This window comes from Pristis pectinata, chromosome 28, assembly GCF_009764475.1.
Source record: "Pristis pectinata isolate sPriPec2 chromosome 28, sPriPec2.1.pri, whole genome shotgun sequence".
Lineage (NCBI taxonomy): Eukaryota > Metazoa > Chordata > Chondrichthyes > Rhinopristiformes > Pristidae > Pristis > Pristis pectinata.
Genome location: NC_067432.1, coordinates 8,581,173 through 8,599,449, shown reverse-complemented (window position 1 = coordinate 8,599,449; position 18,277 = coordinate 8,581,173). Strand labels below are relative to the sequence as shown.

The 18,277-nt window shown below is 44.3% G+C and overlaps 1 protein-coding gene across 1 annotated transcript in view; it reads right to left on the bottom strand.

Moving 5' to 3' along the window:
• Positions 1-18,277, bottom strand: part of chd2 (chromodomain helicase DNA binding protein 2) — a 102,277-nt gene that overhangs the window by 61,185 nt on the left and 22,815 nt on the right. The window contains 6 exon segments of the mRNA XM_052040586.1: positions 766-899; positions 2,625-2,762; positions 3,970-4,143; positions 6,455-6,519; positions 9,377-9,463; positions 13,716-13,938. Coding sequence (XP_051896546.1) covers positions 766-899; positions 2,625-2,762; positions 3,970-4,143; positions 6,455-6,519; positions 9,377-9,463; positions 13,716-13,938 — 821 coding nt within the window.

Sequence of the window (18,277 nt, the reverse complement as noted above, 5' to 3'; positions counted from 1 at the left end):
TAAACATCCAAAATGTTATCAATTTCAGCTACGAATATACTCAGCGACCAAGCATCCACAGTCTCCTGGTGTTGAGAACGCCAAAGATTTACAAGGCCTTGTGTGATGACTGCTCTTATCCCAAGTTCAACCCTCTTGCCATAGGAAACAGTTCATCAGCATCTACCCTGACGAATCTCCCCCAGAGTCTTGTGTGGGGTCAAGGCAGGGAGCAAATCAGGTGAGGGGGGGGGGGGGGGGAACACAAGGCAAGGGGGGAGCACACGGGTTGAGGGGAACAAGGAGAGGGGGCTCACAGGGCAAGAAAGGGAGGGGGCATATGGGGGAGGGAAGGGAACATGGGGAAACAGGGGGCGGGCAGATGAGGCAAGAAGAATAACTATGTATTTCCCTCCAGCCTGACTCTGCCCAGTTACTGCCAAGTTAGAATAAAACCAGCACCTCACTGCCTTAATGTTTTCACTGAGACTCTTTATTGGCCACCCGACAACCTGTGTCTCTTTCTGCTTCTGAACTGTGGCATTTCCTGATTTACAGCAGTTGTGCTATGGGCTGGAGAAGTGGAGACTCCCTCCCCTGATGACTCAGAAGATCCAAAGGCAATTGTTTTATTCCATTTGTCCATTTGTGCAAACAGGAGAACCCTATCAAGCCAGGAGGTATCAGATCCATACCCAGCGGCTGCTCCTCCGCAGGCAACAGTTACGGAATGCGGAGCCACACGCTGCTCTTTCCAGCAAAAGGAAGTCTCGGCACTCATCTCACCTCCTTTTTTCCCAATGCGGGAGTCCATCACTTTCTCGATTGTTTCACTGTCATCGTTCTCCTCCAGGGCTGGCTCTCCTGTAACTTCGATGAGATCATCTGAATCAGTCTCAAAATCATCATCTTCTTTATAACTGCAAACACAATGACAGTTACATTACACAGCCATCTTCCACTGCCCTGGGCCTGCAAGCTAACCCTTTCCAAATCCACCATCTGGGACATGCTCTCTTCACGTTACCACCATCAGGGAGGAGGTACAGGAGCCTGAAGACCCACACTCAATGTTTTAGGAGCAGCTTCCTCCCTTTCACCATCGATTTCTGAATGGTCCATGAACCCATGAACACTACCTCGTTATTGCTTTTTTTGCACTATTTCTTTTGTAATTTATAGTAGTTTTATGTCTTTACACTGTACTGCTGCCACTAAACAACAAATTTCACATGATAAGAAAGTGATAATAAATCTGATTCTGATCTCACTCCCCAGGAGTTGAGAAATGTGGTTTAATTGAACAACAATGAGAATCGCAGCACCAACTAGCATGTAGAGTGGAACACAACCAGCTCTGTCCCATCACATCTTTTGACAATTAATCCCTCCGGTTTTCTACCTCATCCTTTGGTTGTTGACTCCCCTCCCCAACTTCACCATGGCTTCCAACTTCATCAGTCACATTTCCCAGTTCTGATGAAAGGTCATTAGAATAAAATTCTTCAACTTTCTGTAGTTGAGATCATCAAAAGTTCGCTGCCTGTGTCCTAACTTGTACCATCCATCCAACGTTGTACTTTATGACACACATTGCTTCTCGGTTAACTAACACTTCGACTGGAAAATTTTATTCTTGATTTCAATTCTCTCCATCCTGGGAAAAGAGCCAACATAATCAAGGACCCCTCCCACCCCAGACATTTTTTCCTTCTTCCCCCCTCCCGTCAGGCAGAACATACAAAAGCTTGAGAACACGTACCATGAGGCTCAAGGAGAGCTGTTATAAGACTCTTGAACAGGTCTCTTGTACGATAAAGGTAAACTCTTGATCTCTCTATCTAACTTGTTATGACCCTTCCACTTTATTTGTCTACCTGCATTGCACACTCTCTGTAACCGTAACAAAATATTCTGTATTCTGTTTTTTTCCCTTTTGTTCTACCTCAATCAACTTGTGTATGGAATGATCTGTCTGGATGGTATGCAACCAAATATTTTTCAATGTACATGTGACAATAATAAACCAATTAATCCTTATTTCGGTAATCTCCTCCAGCCCAAACAAGGTATCTCAGTGCTCTTCCAATTCTGAACTACTGAGCAGCCCATAATTTTATCTCTCCAACTATGTCCACCGTGCCTTCAGCTGCCTTAAGCTCTGGAAATCCATCACAAAACTTCTCTGTTCTCCTACCCTTTTGTCCTACGTTGAGGAATCCATGGCATTCAATTCTCTTTACAAGTTTGGTCCTCTGTCTTCATACCCCTGTAAGACCTGGTGTCAGTTCTGTTTAATAGAACTTTGGGTTGCTTGTGAATGCAGCCCAAAGCAAGTGGTAAACTCCATCTAAGGCTAAATACTGGCACAAGACCAATAGTCAACATGTACTGTAAGGGAAAGGTGAAAAGAACTTTGGACAGAGAGTTCAAGAGGGCATGAAACTGCTAAGAATGCTTCAAGACATTTTCCTCTTTAAAGGTTTATAATGGAAGTTTTGTTATTGATCCTTATTAGTCCTACCACCACAAACCAGGATACTTATTCTCCACAAGTTCAGCCTCAAAATATCTGACCGTACATTCAACCCCAGTGAGGTGACAGACTCAGAGGATTTGTCAGACCAAGTCAAGACTCAACTAACCTCACATTTTTGGTCACACACTTGCGCGTTTGTCGCTTGGGAGTGTCATCATCATCATCATCCTCGTCGGAAGAATCCCGCCTCCTCTTCTTTCCCCGCCGTGTATTTTGCCTTTTGCCACGGGTCTTTGGCATAGGTCTAGAAAAATGACAAGCAATGGATCAATCCTACATCAGAGCGGGGCAATTTCACTGATGCAGCTCATCAGCACAGTGAGGTCCTGGGGTCAATTGTACCCATCCTTGTCCCCAGCTGAAACAAACCTACTGGAACATTAGGGTATTGCCATCTCTTGTCACTCATGGGACTCCTTTGGAGAAGAAAATAAGCTTTTTCTCCAAATAAGGAGAGAGTGGAGGACAAAGAGATTCGAGGAGATTGGGGCTGGGGTGGAGGTGAAGAGAGAAACCAATGGAGAGACACAGGGATGGGGAGAGAAAGGAATGGAATGGTATCAAACAGACCCGGTGGTAAAATTATCTACTGGACAGTAAGTCAAGTGCAGGACAGGCATGGTACCTTGTACAGGCCATCTCCAAGGATACGACAGGGTTCCGTTCCTGACAACCGTTCACAACCCGAACTGTTATTAAGTCATAAATGAACCAAAAACAGTGTATGGGAGAGGATCACAGAAACAGTGGTGATGGGAACAGCTGTCCCCACCCGGCAGATGACTGCAGCACCGCAGCAGCTGGCAAATCCATCCCCTGGTCTCCCAAATACTCACTTGTATGTACGGGCTGTCCCTAAGTCGAGCATTCATAACCCAAGGAAGACCTCTATCCCGCTGTTGTAAGACTATTGAACAGACCTCTTGTACAATAAAATGGTCTCTTGACCTCACAACCACCTCGTTACGGCCTTGCACCTTATTATCGGCCTGCATTGTATTTTCTCTGTAACTGTAACATTATATTCTGCATTCTGTTATTGTTTTCCCTTGTACTACCTCAATGTACTGATGTGATGAAATGATCCGTGTGGACGGCATGCAAAGTCTTTCACTGTATCTTGGTACACGAGACAATAAGAAACCAGTTACCTGTACCCCATTCATATGAGGCCTAATTTCTGTTCCAATCACAAAGCTCTCATGGCCTCAGTTTTAAAGAGAATTCCTACATCTGACAAATGAAAACTAATTAAATTTTAACCATCTATGGTTTTAAAATGAACAAAAAATTCTGCCAATTTAGCAAAAGTACCCTTAAATTTACATGAACTACATTATTATCCAGGTGACTTTGAGAGGTTTAAGTTGCAGTCAGGTATTGTTGCTCCCACAGCAAGAAACGCAGAGGAACCACTAACCACGACCACCCCTCCCACCCCCACCCCTCACCTTCTGGTAACTGGGCGACGAGCCCGCACTTTCCTTACAGGCTCACTTTCTGCACCAGCTGCCTCCTCCTCCTCCTCCTCCTCCTCCTCCTCCTCCTCCTCCTCCTCGTCTTCCTCCTCGTCGTCTTCCTCCTCGTCCTCGTCCTCCTCAATCTCGGATTTTGTGTTTTTCCAACTGCCGCACAAATGGAAAGGCGAGGGTTAGCTCGAAACGAGATCAGGCACAACGATGGAAAAGAGTGCAAAGAATATGTACCAGAATGACGCCAGGACTTGAGGGCCCGAGTTATAGAGAGAGGCTGAGCAGGTTAGGACTTTATTCCTGGGAGTGTAGGAGACTGAAGGGTGATCTTACAGAGTACCCACCCCTCCGAGGAAAAGGAATCAAACAAGTACCTGTATTCTGTATTTTTTTCCTTTTTGTACTACCTCGATGGACTTGTGTATGGAATGGTCAGTCTGGATGGTTTGTAACCAAATATTTTTCACTGTATCTTGGTACATGTGACAATAATAAACCAATTAATCCTTACGTCTGTAATCTCCTCCAGCCCGAACAAGGTATAACAAGTACCCCCCCCCCCCCCACCGCCCCAACGGAAAAGGAATCAAAAACTAGGAGGCATAGGTTTAAGGTGAGAGGGGAACAATTTAAAAGGGACCCAAGGGACAACTTTTTCCACACAAGAGGGTGGTACGTATATGGAGCAAGCTGTCAGGGAAAGTGGTTGAGGCAGGTACAATAACAACACTTAAGGGAAGAGGGGGTAAGTTCAAAGGAGATGTGCGGGGCAAGTTTTTACACAGAGAGTGGTGGGCGCACGGAATGTGCTGCCAGGGCTGGTCGTGGAGGCAGATATGATAGTGGCGTTTAAGAGGCTCTTAGATATGAATATGCAGACATTGGAGGGATATGGACAATGTGCAGGCAGAAGGGATTAATGTAACTAGGCATCATTAGCTGAATTAGTTTGGCACATCAGCCGGTTCCTGTGCTGTAATGTTCTATGTTCATATCAAAGGCAGATAAAACTAGAGGACACATATTTATGGTACGGGGCAAGAGATTTAGAGGAGGTCTGAGGGGAAACCTTTATCACTCACAGTGATACCCGGAACAAGCGGTGGAAGCAGAGTTGCTGACAGAATGTATGAATCGTCTAGGCCAGCACTTGAATCACCCAGGCAGAGAAGGCTACAAGCAAGAGCCAGAAGATGGGTACCCACTCATCAGCATGGACATGATGGGCCAAATGGCCTGTTTCCCTGCTGTCTGACTCTGCTAGCTGTGCCATCATGTCGCCCCAGCTGTGGATTCTTAAAAAATCATCACCAGTGGACTGTGTGTGTGACTGTACGCAGTGTGTCCAAAACCAGATTTGAGCTTTATGTAAGCACATTGAGAGGCAGCTGAGAACTGGGTCGATTTCGGAAATTTTTAACCGGTTCCCAGGAAATCTGAGCCAAAAGCTATTTCCCTTCCACCCAACATTTCGCAACACCCATCTGCCGCAGCATAACATTAAAATTCATTCACAAGTCACAGTCACAGCTGTCAAGACAATACTCCTATCCTCCTCAGGAAGTTGAAGGGAAGCTGCCTCCTTGCAATAATTTTCCCAGTTGCTTGAGTTTGATGCTGGATGATTGCCGACTGCAGACAAGAGCTGAATGCACTTCAGCAAATCTGAAGTTACAAACAAGCCAGATTGAATAATGGACAGAAAATGTCCTTTCCCAAAGACCAGTGAACAACATGAGGTTCTTATGAACCAGCAACTCTCTAACTAACATCAATCACAGTTGTTTATTTCACATTAATATAATTAACTGAACTGCAGTTCCCCAGTTGCCGTAGTTGGGTTAAGATCACATCTCCAGATTATTCCATAGTTTGGGATTACTATCCAATGAAAGAATCACTTCACTACCAAGGCCTCCAAACAAAAATCAGATGGAGAAAAGGATTTTGATCTCATGTATAATGGGCAACCCTCCATTATACAGCCTTCAGTGCCAGAGGGACGGCATGCAGAGGATGCCCTTGCCCCATGCTCAGAGCCATACAGGTGTCTGCAATTCACCAAGGTTAACACTTGGTATTAAACGGGGAGCCACAAAGGAAGTGGCTGTTATTGAAGTTCCTGCTCTTGTGCTCCACCTAGTGCCTGGGTTCAGGAGTGGTCAGGTACACATCAATTAACCTCCACTGCGGGTGGACACAAACATAAAGAGGAGAGGGAGCATTAAGCCAAACTCCGATCTCTACAAAGTCGTTGGGATATTTGGGGAGTCCTCATTTGATTCCTCCTGTACCTGCCCTGGGACTACTTAACACAGACCCTTGCTGTCTGGAATGGGAAGTAACCCCACCCCCAGCGCCGATGCGCCTCATGCCTAGAAACACAAACTTCTCACACAGAAAACAGAACAGCACACTACATTAAGTCACAAACCATCGGCACAAGCGCATCCCAAAGACTCACTTTGTGGCTCTCCTCCTTCCTCGCCGCCTTGGAGTCTCATTCTCAGAGTTTTCACTGCTCTCCTGCTTTATTTAAAAAGAAAGATTCCTTGAGTGTTGAACTGCGATCCCCCTCAACAGAGGTGCAAAACCTCCCAAGTCCTGGCTCCAACCCAACCCAACAAAATTCCCAAACTGCACACTCTGATGAAGCATAGCCTCCTGTGTTCTTGCAGGGGTAACAACATTTGTAATACACCAGTCCCTGCCCCCACAAGGCTAGTTATAAATCACACGTGTCGAAAGGACTCCCTCATCTGCTCCCAGTCTCTCTGTCTTCTCCTCCGTCAAGGGTTCCCTCCCATCTCCCAGACTGCTCCTCCCAGTTGAGGTTCTGATACACTCTGAGCCATCTACTGACATGATTCAGGAGCAGTCACATCGACTACAGTTCACCCTTTCCCTGACTGGCAGGAACCATGGGGTTCACCCACGGACAGGGGAATTGGAACGAAAGGGAAGAATGAAGAGGAAGGTTTAAAAAAAGGGAAGATCAAATTGTGAAGGGGAAAGTGGTATGATTTACATAAATCCACCCACTAAGACGGAATCAGAGTGCATCAAAATTCCCCATTGATCAAGTTTCCTTTGAACAACTGTTGGAAAGTTATTTAACCATCAGATTAAAATTTAGCCATTGCAATTCTGTGGAATCCCCATGTTCCCATTTCCTGGAGAACAAAACTTACAATCCAGCCAAGTTTTTAAACACATGTTCCCACTCACATATGAATAGATGTTCTTTTAAATAAACTTCATCAACAAGCAACTTCCCCACATTGGAAACAAACTCTTCAGCTATTGAATTCAGCCAGATCAGGTGAACATGAAATGTGCTGAGCTCTCAGAAAATTAATTAAGAATTCAATCCGCTATTTCGGTGAAGGGAAGACTGCAAAAAGAACTGGATTTGGGCAGAATGGTAACCTACGTAAGAGCCACTGCATTTCAATGTAACTTGGTGTCTCGGATGTGCTTTGGAAGATCCTGAGAGACGCAAGAAGGCAATACATAAATGTCACAAAGATTGCAAGCATTAAACAATCCTTCTGTTGATAAGACAAACTGCCCCTTCTCAGTAAAAGGTGTTAAAGTTATTGGTGTCCCATATACTTCACAGTGAGGCAGAGCTTCAGAGTAGAACTGTATTACTAAGCATAACGTGTCTCTTTAATTCCAAAGTTCATATTCCCTTCCCCTGGATATGTTCTATTAATAACAAGTGAACCGATGGTCAACAATACAAACTATCACTTATGCAATGTTTTGCCAACTTTATTTACTGGAAAGTTTTGAGAGAGTGGAATGGGATTGGGTAGGTTGGGAGGAGGAGGAGGACTGTAATTGGTGGAGGACAAGCCACAGGGCAACCTGTACTTCAGTGATGAAGGTGTTGGCTTCTATGGGTTCAAATCCCACTCCAGTGACTTCAGCACAAAACTCCAGGCTGATATTCCAATGGAGCACTGAAGGGAGTGTGGCATTGTCGGAAGCACTACCTCTTGGGCTAGATGTTGAATGAAGGGTTGCACACTCTCTCAAGCGGATGTAAAAGTTTCCTATCTGAAAAATGGCAGGAGTCCTCCCTGATGTTCAGGTCAATATTTATCCCTCAAACATCACCTCCAGAAATGCATTGTCTAGCTGTCATCACATGGTTCTTTGTGGGATGTTACCGTGGGTGAATTCGCTGTCATATTTCCTGCATTAAATGATTGGTTACATTTCAAAAAATATCATTGCCTGTCAAGGACTTCAGGACAACCTGAAGAGGTGTGAAGGTTGCCATAGTAATGCAAGTCTTTTTTTTAATCTGTTTCGAAAATAGGTTTTTGAGGGCAAGCTTCCTTTGGTAACAGAAAAACAGGTCATTGCAATTGTTTACTGCTCTACACTGTGGGATCAATTGTATCTTATGTGGCAGGGGCCTGAAATCAGATCTCCATTGATACTGAGTTAGCTGGTCTCAGCCAGGCCAGTAATAAAAAGTCATAAAGTTATACAGCACAGAAACAGGCCCTTCAGCCCAATGAGACTGCACTGACCATCAAACATCCACTTCCATTAATCTCATATTATTCTTTTTTTCCTTAAAGGAGTCACTGTGCAGAAACAAGCCCTTTGGCCCACCTCAAGTATCCATTTTCCGCTAATCCTACCCTCACACATTTGCATCAATCTCCCCCAGATTCTACCACTCACCTACAAACTAGGGGCAATTTACTGTGGCTAATTAACCTACCAACCTGCACATCCTTGGGACGTGGGAGAAAATGGGAAAACCCACACGATCAGAGGGAGAACATGCAAACTCCACACAAGACAGCACCTGAAGTCAGGAATGAACTGCGAGGCAGCAGTTCTACAAGCTGTGCCCTTACCCAGTGATACAAGTATCAGTCAGACTTCAAGTTACTGACTGCCACTCACTCACCCATGTTGAGACCAGTTGAAGGCAGAGCATGCACAGTCTAGCGTTGAACATGGCTATTTGGGTTTAAAAAAAAGACCATGTGGTTTTTAGGGAACAAGTGCCTACTGCCTAATGAGAAAAAATCATTAATCAAGGTCGGGAGAGGGGGCAAGTATAAAGTTCATTACCTGAGTAATGATGAGATACAAATTAGTGGGTTGGGATACAGGTTTATGGCCATAATGCTAACTCAGCAAGAAACATTTATGACAGCATTCTCCATTGGTAATGCAGCTGACCTCACAGAAACATCATTTAAGAGAAAAAAAAGCTCCAGACCATTTCGGGAATGACGGAGAGACTGTTTTTGGGAGGAGAGTTACTGTACAGTGGGAGTGTAGTTACAAGCTTCACTATCCACTTAACCTGATAAGTCCCCAGTTTTAAATACTTATTTTCTCCACTACTCACCTCTGCTCCAGCGTTAAGTCGAGCCGGTTCCTGTCTGCTGCGGTTTGACCTCCTAACCCCATAAACATCTGGATATTCTTCCCACATCTGCAATATAAACAGACCATCATAAGGCCTGCACCCTCCCGCCACTTTAGTTATACTGGAATTTTATTAACAAAATGTCAAAAACAGGTCTTAGTTTGAATATTATACTAGACAAAAAAAAACACTGTTTAAAGTAGGATTTTAAATGACTTGGATGAAGTCCTATTTAAAATTATTTCTATCTTTGAAGTAAAACAGTTCTACCATGAATACAGGGGTGACAACAACTGTTGTACAAACTCGTATACTTCAGGGATCCAAATAACTTTAAATCCATAGAACGAGACATTGCTCTGATATTGCATTTACTGAATCAACTTAAATATGACACAGTAAAAACAGAAAGCTTAACGTAGCATTCTAATCCAAGAAATTTACTACCATCATACCACTGAGATGTACTTCACAATGACCTTTCCTGTCACAACTTAAGTTTGATTGCTCAAAGTCTGTAACTGCATGGGCACCTGAATGCCATAGAAACGTGTGCTGTTATACACATCTTTATATTAGCGGTGCCAAACTTGAGAGAAGAGGGAGACATGGGTAGTGGGTAAACTGCATAAACACTTCATTTCTCCACCACTACTTCTCTGAATTCCCAGCGACGGCACAGCTGTGTGAGAACAAAAGGAAAGTGAACTGAGTTACTGATCCATTCTTAGGACTATTTTGTGTTTAAGACTTGGGTTCTCTGAGGCAACAATGTTGATCCCCTTGCAGAAATGGGTAAAAACAACTCCCCAATCTCTAACAACACACAAAGGCACTGGAGGAACTCAGCCGGTCAGGCAGCATCTATGGAGGAAAATGGACAGTCGACGTTTCAGGTCGAGACCCATCATTAGGACTCGTGCGTCCCCAATCTCTATCTAGTCTGGACCAAACCCTTCACAGAGAGTAATTTCACAATATCAAATTTGCAGTTAGGGCAGTTGCTGAAGCTTTTCTTTATTGCACAAGACAAGAAATCGGTTATCAGATCCTGCACATTAATGGACTGCAAACCGTCTCTCAAAGACCCACTAATTGTCTATAACTTTTAAAGCCCATTGATTTTATTCCACAATTAAGAAACCAATGCAAAGTGCTACAGGTCCTACTGCAGCATGCCATCTAAATGGGAAATAGATGGCACCAATCCAAACCACAGATGGATGAAACCAAATTTGGATTTCAATACCTTGTCGATGATTGGTAGAACAGAATTAGTGATTTCACTGCGAAGGGGAATCAACCCACCACCTGCTGAAGGATCTGAGAGAGTTCTCCCACATGAAACACAAGGTTAGTGTGTAGGTACAGCAAGTAATTAGGAAGGTAAATAGAATACTAGTCTTTATTTCAAAGCTGGAGTATAACAGTCATGCTACGATTATGCAGGGTGCCACAGTTCTGGTCTCCTTATTTAAGAGATATACTTGCACTGGAGACAGTTCAGACATTCACTGGGGTGAAGGAGTTGTCTTGAGGAAAGGTTGACCAGCCTGAGTCTACACTCATTGCAGTTTAGAAGAGTAAGAGGTGATCTGATCGAAGCAGATAGGGTTTTGAGGGGGCTTGATGAGGGAGATGTTTAGAAGTTGTTTCCCTTCATGGAGGAATCCAGAACTGGGCAGCACAGTTTCAGAATAAGAGGGCATCCATTGGAGAAATGAAGAAGAATTTCCTCCCTCACAGGGTCAGTGAACCTTTGGAACTTTCTACCCCAAAGAACTGTGGAGACGGAATCATTTAGTATATTTGAGGCTGAGACAGAAACATTTTTGTTCTGTAGAGAAGCTCAGTGTTACGGGGAACAAGCAGGAAAGAGATGAGGCCACAATCAGAGGAGCCATGACCTTACTGAACGAATTCTGTCATCTACTCTCTGCCATTTCTTATGCTAATTATTTAGCAAGACTAGTATAAAATGCGTATGCTGGATGCACCGTATTGAGAAGCCATGATAACAGTGCAAATAGTCACCAAAGATCAGCTGGGGTTTTTTTTTGCTGGAAAAGGTGTTATTTTACTTAGAGGATGCCCATGTTTTGGACAGCCCATTTATCCTCCACGATCTCCTCCTCGTCGCCATCTTCCATCCTTACTAGAAACTGAGTTGTCCAGGCTAACTGGTTTTCCAGAGAGCAAGGGCAGCTCCAAGAACATTAACTAGGGATGGACCATTTGTGGGATGTTATTGGTTCAGATAGCTTGACTTCATAACAATGAATCACAAAAACTAATAATTTGTGTGAAGTGCTGCAAAACATTACAACCAGATAAGGTGGCAGAGAAATGTAGATATTATTGAGGTACGAAGAATTCATCATTAGTTCAGTTGCACCAGTACAAATCACATTGCAAGTGGAACTTGTAGCCCATTAAGTATTTTGCTCAATTTGGAACTCAATCTCATATTAACACTTGATTCATCAAAGAGTCCAAACTTCATCCATGAACCAGAGAGTTCCAGTTATTGCTAACACTGCAATGATACTATGTTGCAGTTGTACAAGGCGTTGGTGAGGCCGCATTTGGAGTATTGTGTTCAGTTTTGGTCACCCTGCTATAAGAAAGATGCCATTAAACTGGAAAGAGTGCAGGGGACATTTATGAGGATGTTGCCTAGACTTGAGGGACTAAGCTACAGAGAGAGGTTGAGCAGGTTGGGACTTTTTTCACTGAGGCGTAGGAGAATGAGGGGTGATCTTATAGAGATGTATAAGATTATTAGGGACATAGACAGGGAGAATGTGCACAGACTTGTTCCCCAGAGTTAGGGAATCAAAAACTGGAGGGCACAGATTTAAGGTGAGAGGGAAGAAATTTAATAGGAACCTGAGGGGCAACTTTTTCACCCAAAAAGTGGTCAGTATATGGAATGGGCTGCCAGAGGAAGTGGTTGAGGCAGGTACATCAACACATTCAAAAGGTACGTGGACAGGTACATGGATGGGAAAGGTTTAGAGAGATATGGGCAAAATGGGGGCAAATGGGACTAGCTTAGATGGGCATCTTGGTCGGCATGGACGAGTTGGGCCGAAGGGCCTGTTTCCATGCTATATGACTCCGTCAAATCACCCATGCTAGTCACAGTGGCTTGGAAATGAAGGCTGGAGGCTGTATCTGATCAGAACCGGCACTAATTCTATCAGCCAACTCTGAGGAGCTTACCTAACTGGCTTACTTTCTTCCTTCAGGACTTGCCTGAGCCACCAGTACTCAGTATTTCCAACAAAAGGTATTTTTATTTTTTTAATAAAACGGTAAGATCGTACTTACTGAGCAAGAATCAAGCCAAATTCCAGCGTGCACGTTCAAGAACTTCCAGCTATGATCGGAAAGGGGGTGGCAGCTGGGGAAGCAACTAGATTTTGGAGGGAAATGACCGGGAGCACAGCAGGCATGGAGTTCAATTCCTGCATGGTGACCAGAGGGCACGAGGATTGGAGGCACAGAAAACACAGAGTGAGAGCAATCCCCGCCCCCTCCAAAAATGTCCTGGATTTAGGGTTTCCACACATCTAGATGCAGACGGGACCTTGAGTATGCTGTCCAAAAGTTGTGGTGATGTCTGGGAGGACAATTTAGTTTCACAGACCCTCCTAAGACCTGCACCCTCCCACCACTTTAATTATTCTAGAATATTTTATATCTAGAATGTTATTAACAAAATGTCAAAAACAGGTCTTAGTTTGAATATTATAAGAGACAAGTAACACTGTTTAAAGTAGGATTTTAAATGACTTGGATGAAGTCCTACTTAAGATTATTTCTATCTTTGAAATAAAACAGTTCTACGATGAATACAAGACAAGTGAAAGTTATGATGAAAGATCATTGACCTGAAACATTAACTGTTTTCCTCTTTCCATAGACCCTGCCCAAGTTACCTCAGGAAATTTTCTGTTCCTATCTGACTTTCATGACTTGTTTTGAACTCCCTGATGTCGCACTGTTAATTACTGAGATCTTCCACAGGCAAACTCCAAAGTAGTAACTGCAAGACCTTGCTTCCCGCACCCCCCCCAACCCCACCCCCAATTTTTTTTTTAGAGATGCAATGTAATTATTTAAAGATGACATGTGATAATTAATCATATTTCATGTTGCTGAAACAAATTCCATTGGGCAATCCAAAACAGAGCTTGTGAAATGTAACTGACGTTCCTAATCTAGCCTGCTATGGAACTGTGCAGCTTTCTTTGAGGCCTGATATCTGAACTGTGACAAAGGAAATAACCCCCCATTTATCTTTAAAAGGTACCTTTTTAACATCAGCTATCCTCTCCTTCTTACTCAGTGGTTTGTCCTTGTTCTCCGTGGCAGTCTGCTGTAGCTTGGAGCCGGCTGATTCGCTTTCTGATTCCGACTGAGACTCTGATGACTCCGAGCTGCTGTTGTTGGACTCGCTTCCCTGCTCACTTTCAGACTGGCTGCCTGACTCTGATCCTGAGGCGGAGTGGTTGGATTCTTCAGAAGCTAAGTTGCTGAGAAGCAAGGAAAAGAAATATCAGAAGCTGAACACTTCATCACTCAGTTACAGACAGTGTGATAGAAATAATGGAGTTAGAAATATGTATAATTAGGAGGGGGAATTGTCCATTCATCCATTTGAACGTGCCCCACATTCATACAACTATTGCTGTTCATCTGTCTCAATTCTGTAGCAGTTAGCGTAACGCTATTACAGCGCTAGCAACCCGGGTTCAATTCCGGCCACTGTCTGTAAGGAGTTTGTACATTCTCCCCGTGTCTGCGTGGGTTTCCTCCGGGTGCTCCGGTTTCCTCCCACATTCCAAAGATGTACGGGTTAGGAAGTTGTGGGCGTATTGTGTCGGAGCGGGGAGCGTGGCGACACTTGTGGGCTGCCCCCAGATCACTCTACACAAAAGATGCATTTCACTGTGTGTTTTGATGTACCGTACATGCGACTAATAAAGATATATTATTCTATTCCTACTCTCTCCCTGTCCCAGAAACAAATCTCAGCAAATGGTTAATGCATTTGCAATTTGTGGAAGGTGTAAGGTGAAGAAATGACACTTGTTCTCTTGGGAAGAAATTCTCAGAAAATTCAAATGGTCCAAGAACTGAGTACACCAACTAGACAGTCTGCTAACCATAACTGAGGGGTTCTGCGGGAAGGTGGGAGGGGAAGAGAAGAGGGAGCCAAGAGGTTCAAATACTAGATCAGCCGGGAGGAGGAGGAAGCTTTCTCACCTAAGAAGAATTAAACACCATTGAGGTCACCTCAGGTTCAAATGTAAACCCGACCCACTGCAACAAATCAGATCCTGACACAAGCCCAAAGATCTGTAGTTGCTTCGCTTACCCAACCTGATCGTCCTCATCAAGAATCCCATCCTGGTCCGCCAACACAGCACGCGCCCACTTCTTAACACTTGGTGCCCAACCCTTCAGCACGAGCATGCTCATTTAGAAAGAGCCAGCAGTTACCTGCCTGAACCATGAGAACCAACAATTTTCTCAAACCAGACAAACACAGCCAGGTCACCAAAGTCTTGAGGGCCACACACTGCTAAAACGACAGCAACTTCAACCAACAGCGTTAAAGGGTTCAGACAAACTAAGTGAAAATAATACATTGAGGTGCAGGTTGCTAAAACAAAAGGCCTCTATCTGAGACACACAGGCTCGGACAACCATATGAACCTTCCCAGCTGCCACTGCAGATGTCAATGGACCTCTTAATGATCTCCATCACCAACACCTACCCTCCCCCATCATTCCCCTCTCTTCTGAAGTCGTTGACCTGGACTGCAGCTCCATAGACAACTGCAACCGTTTGGAATCTTGTCTCTGCTTTCAACCAAGATCACTGGCTAGTGACGACTACACAGAACTCCTATGGGTATATGAAATATTGGTGTCTTTGTTGATGTGACTCGGGAATTAATAAGAACATAAGAAGTAGGAGCAGGAGGAGGCCATCTGGCCCATCGAGCCTGCTCCGCCATTCAATAAGATCATGACTGATCTGGCCATGGACTCAGATCCACCTACCTGCCCTTTCCCCTTAACCCTTAATTCCCCTACTATGCAAAAATCTACCTGTGTCTTAAATATATTTAATGAGGTAGCCCCTATTGCTTCCTTGGGCAGAGAATTCCACGGATTCACGCCTCTCAGGGAAAAGCAGTTCCTCCTCATCTCCGTCCTAAATCTACTCCCCCCCCGAATCTTGAGGCTTTGTACCAGAGTTCGTCTCACCTACCAGTGGAAACAACTTTCCTGGCTCTATCTTATCTATCCCTTTCATAATTTTATATGTTCCTAAGAGATCCCTGCTCATTCTTCTGAATTCCAGTGAGTATAGTCCCAGGCAACTCAATCTCTCCTCATAGGCTAACGCTCTCATCTCCAGAATCAACCTGGTGAACCTCCTCTGCACCGCCTCCAAAACCAGTATATCATTTAATGATGGGAAAGAGAGAAATGACTGAAGTTCTAAAGAATTGTTCTGGATCAGTCTTCATGTACAAGACATAAAATACATTCCAATGATAAGTTAGCCAAAGGGTTACAGGGAAGGAGGAACATAGAACAGTACAGCACAAGAACAGGCCCTTCAGCCCACGATGTTGTGCCAACATGGTAGTGTAGCAGTTAGCGTAAAGCTACTACAGCGCTAGCAACCCAGGTTCAATTCCGGCCACTGTCTATAAGGAGTTTGTACGTTCTCCCTGTGTCTGTGTGGGTTTTCTCCGGGTGCTCTGGTTTCCTCCCACATTCCAAAGACGTACAGGTTGGGAAGTTGTGGGCACGCTATGTTGGTGCCGGAAGCGTGGCGACACTTGCCGGCTGCCCCCAGAACACTCTGTGCAAAAGATGCATTTCACTGTGCGTTTCGATGTACATGTGACTAATAAAGGTAGCTTAAAACAATTTCTATGGCTGGAAAATAAGTAGCAAGCAACCAATGGGTTAATGACAAATCCCCTGGAAATTATTGGATAGTCAAGCAGTCAACATGATTCAATGCAAAGGAAATGACCTTTGATAGATTTTCTGGAATTCCTTGAGGATGTAATCATCAGGGTGGATAAAGGGGAACCAACAGGTGTGTTGTATTTGAAGTTTAAGGCGGCATTCAGCAAGGTGCCACGTAAACGATTATTACACAAGACCACACAGGGTTGGTGCCAATATACAAGACCAGAAGTAGAGGAACAGAAGGCCATTCATCGCCTCAAGCATGTTCCACAACTCAGTAGGATCATGGCTGTTCCAACATTCCTCAAGTCCACTTTCCCACCCTTTCCTCATAAACCTTGATTCCTTTACTATAAATCTCATTCCATCTTGAATGTGCCCCTGGACTCTGCCCCACAGCTCTCTGTGGAAGGAGCTTCCCTGATGGAAATTCTTCATCACCTCAATCTTAACTGAGCACTCCCCTGCTCTCCCCTTTGTCTCAAAGGTACTTGGATAAGAGAGGTATAGAGAGGTATGGTATTAATGCGGGCTAATGGGATTAGCATAGATAGGCATCACAGTTGGCATGGACAAGGTGTGGTACAAATGACAGGTGGGTGAGCAAGTCATGAGGAGCACCCAGAGCCTGCAAAGGGATTTGTGAATGGACATGAAGTTGGCAGATGGAGTATAATGTGGGAAAATGGGAGGTTATCACTTTGGAAGAATGAAAAGCAATCATTTAAAATGGAGTGAAATTATAGCAAGCTGCAGTACAAAAGGATCTGGGAGTTCCACTGAAAAATACAAAAAGTATACACAGGAATTAGAAACACTAATAGAATGTTGGCCTTTATAGCAAGGGCTACAGAATATGGAAGTAGGGAGGTTTTGATGAAGCTTTACAGGGCACTTATGGGATGAAAGCTGGGAATACCACAGCATTATGGAATGATACGCTTGTATTGGAGGCAGTGCATAGGAGACTCATTGAGTTGACTCCTTGGATGCAGGGTCAATGCATGAATAAAAACTGAGCCTAAACTGATTGTAGTTTAGAAGAATGAGAGATAATGTCATTGATTCAGAGAGGATTAATGGTGGATACCGCTAGCATGTTTTCCATAGACCACCACAGCACAGAAAACAGGCCATTCGGCCCTTCTCGTCTGTGCTGAAACTTTATTGCGCTCGTCCCATTGACCTGCACCCAGTCCATAACCCTCCAGACCTCTCCAGTCCATGTATCTATTCCATTTATTCTTAAAACTTAAGAGTGAGCCCGCATTTACCACATCAGATGGCAGCTTGTTCCACTCTCTGAGTGAAGAAGTTCCTCCTAAATCTTTCCCCTTTCACCCTAAAGCCATGTCCTCTTGTACTTCTCTCTCCTAATCTAGGTCAAAAGAGCCTACTTGCATTTACTCTGTTTATACCCCTCATAATTTTGTAAACCTCTATCAAATCTCTCCTCATTCTTCTGCGCTCCAAGGAATAAAGTCCTAACCTGTTTAATCTTTCCCTGTAACTCAATTCCTGAAGATCCGGCAACATTCTAGTAAATCTTCTCTGCACTCTTTCAATCTTACTGATATCCTTCCTATAGTTAGGTGACCAGAACTGCACACAATACTCCAAATTCGGCCTCACCAATGTCTTATACAACCTCACCATAACATCCCAACTCCTATACTCAATACTTTGAGGCCAGATAGCAGCTCTCGGACACCTCCTCTTACCCATCCCTGGACCGGGACCCTATCAACGATCATCAGGCTACTGTCTCCCGCACCAGCACAGACCTCATCACCTCTGAAGATTTCCCCTCCACAGCCTCCAACCTGATTGTTGCCCCTATCCTCCACTGCCCATTTCAACCTCCTACCCAAG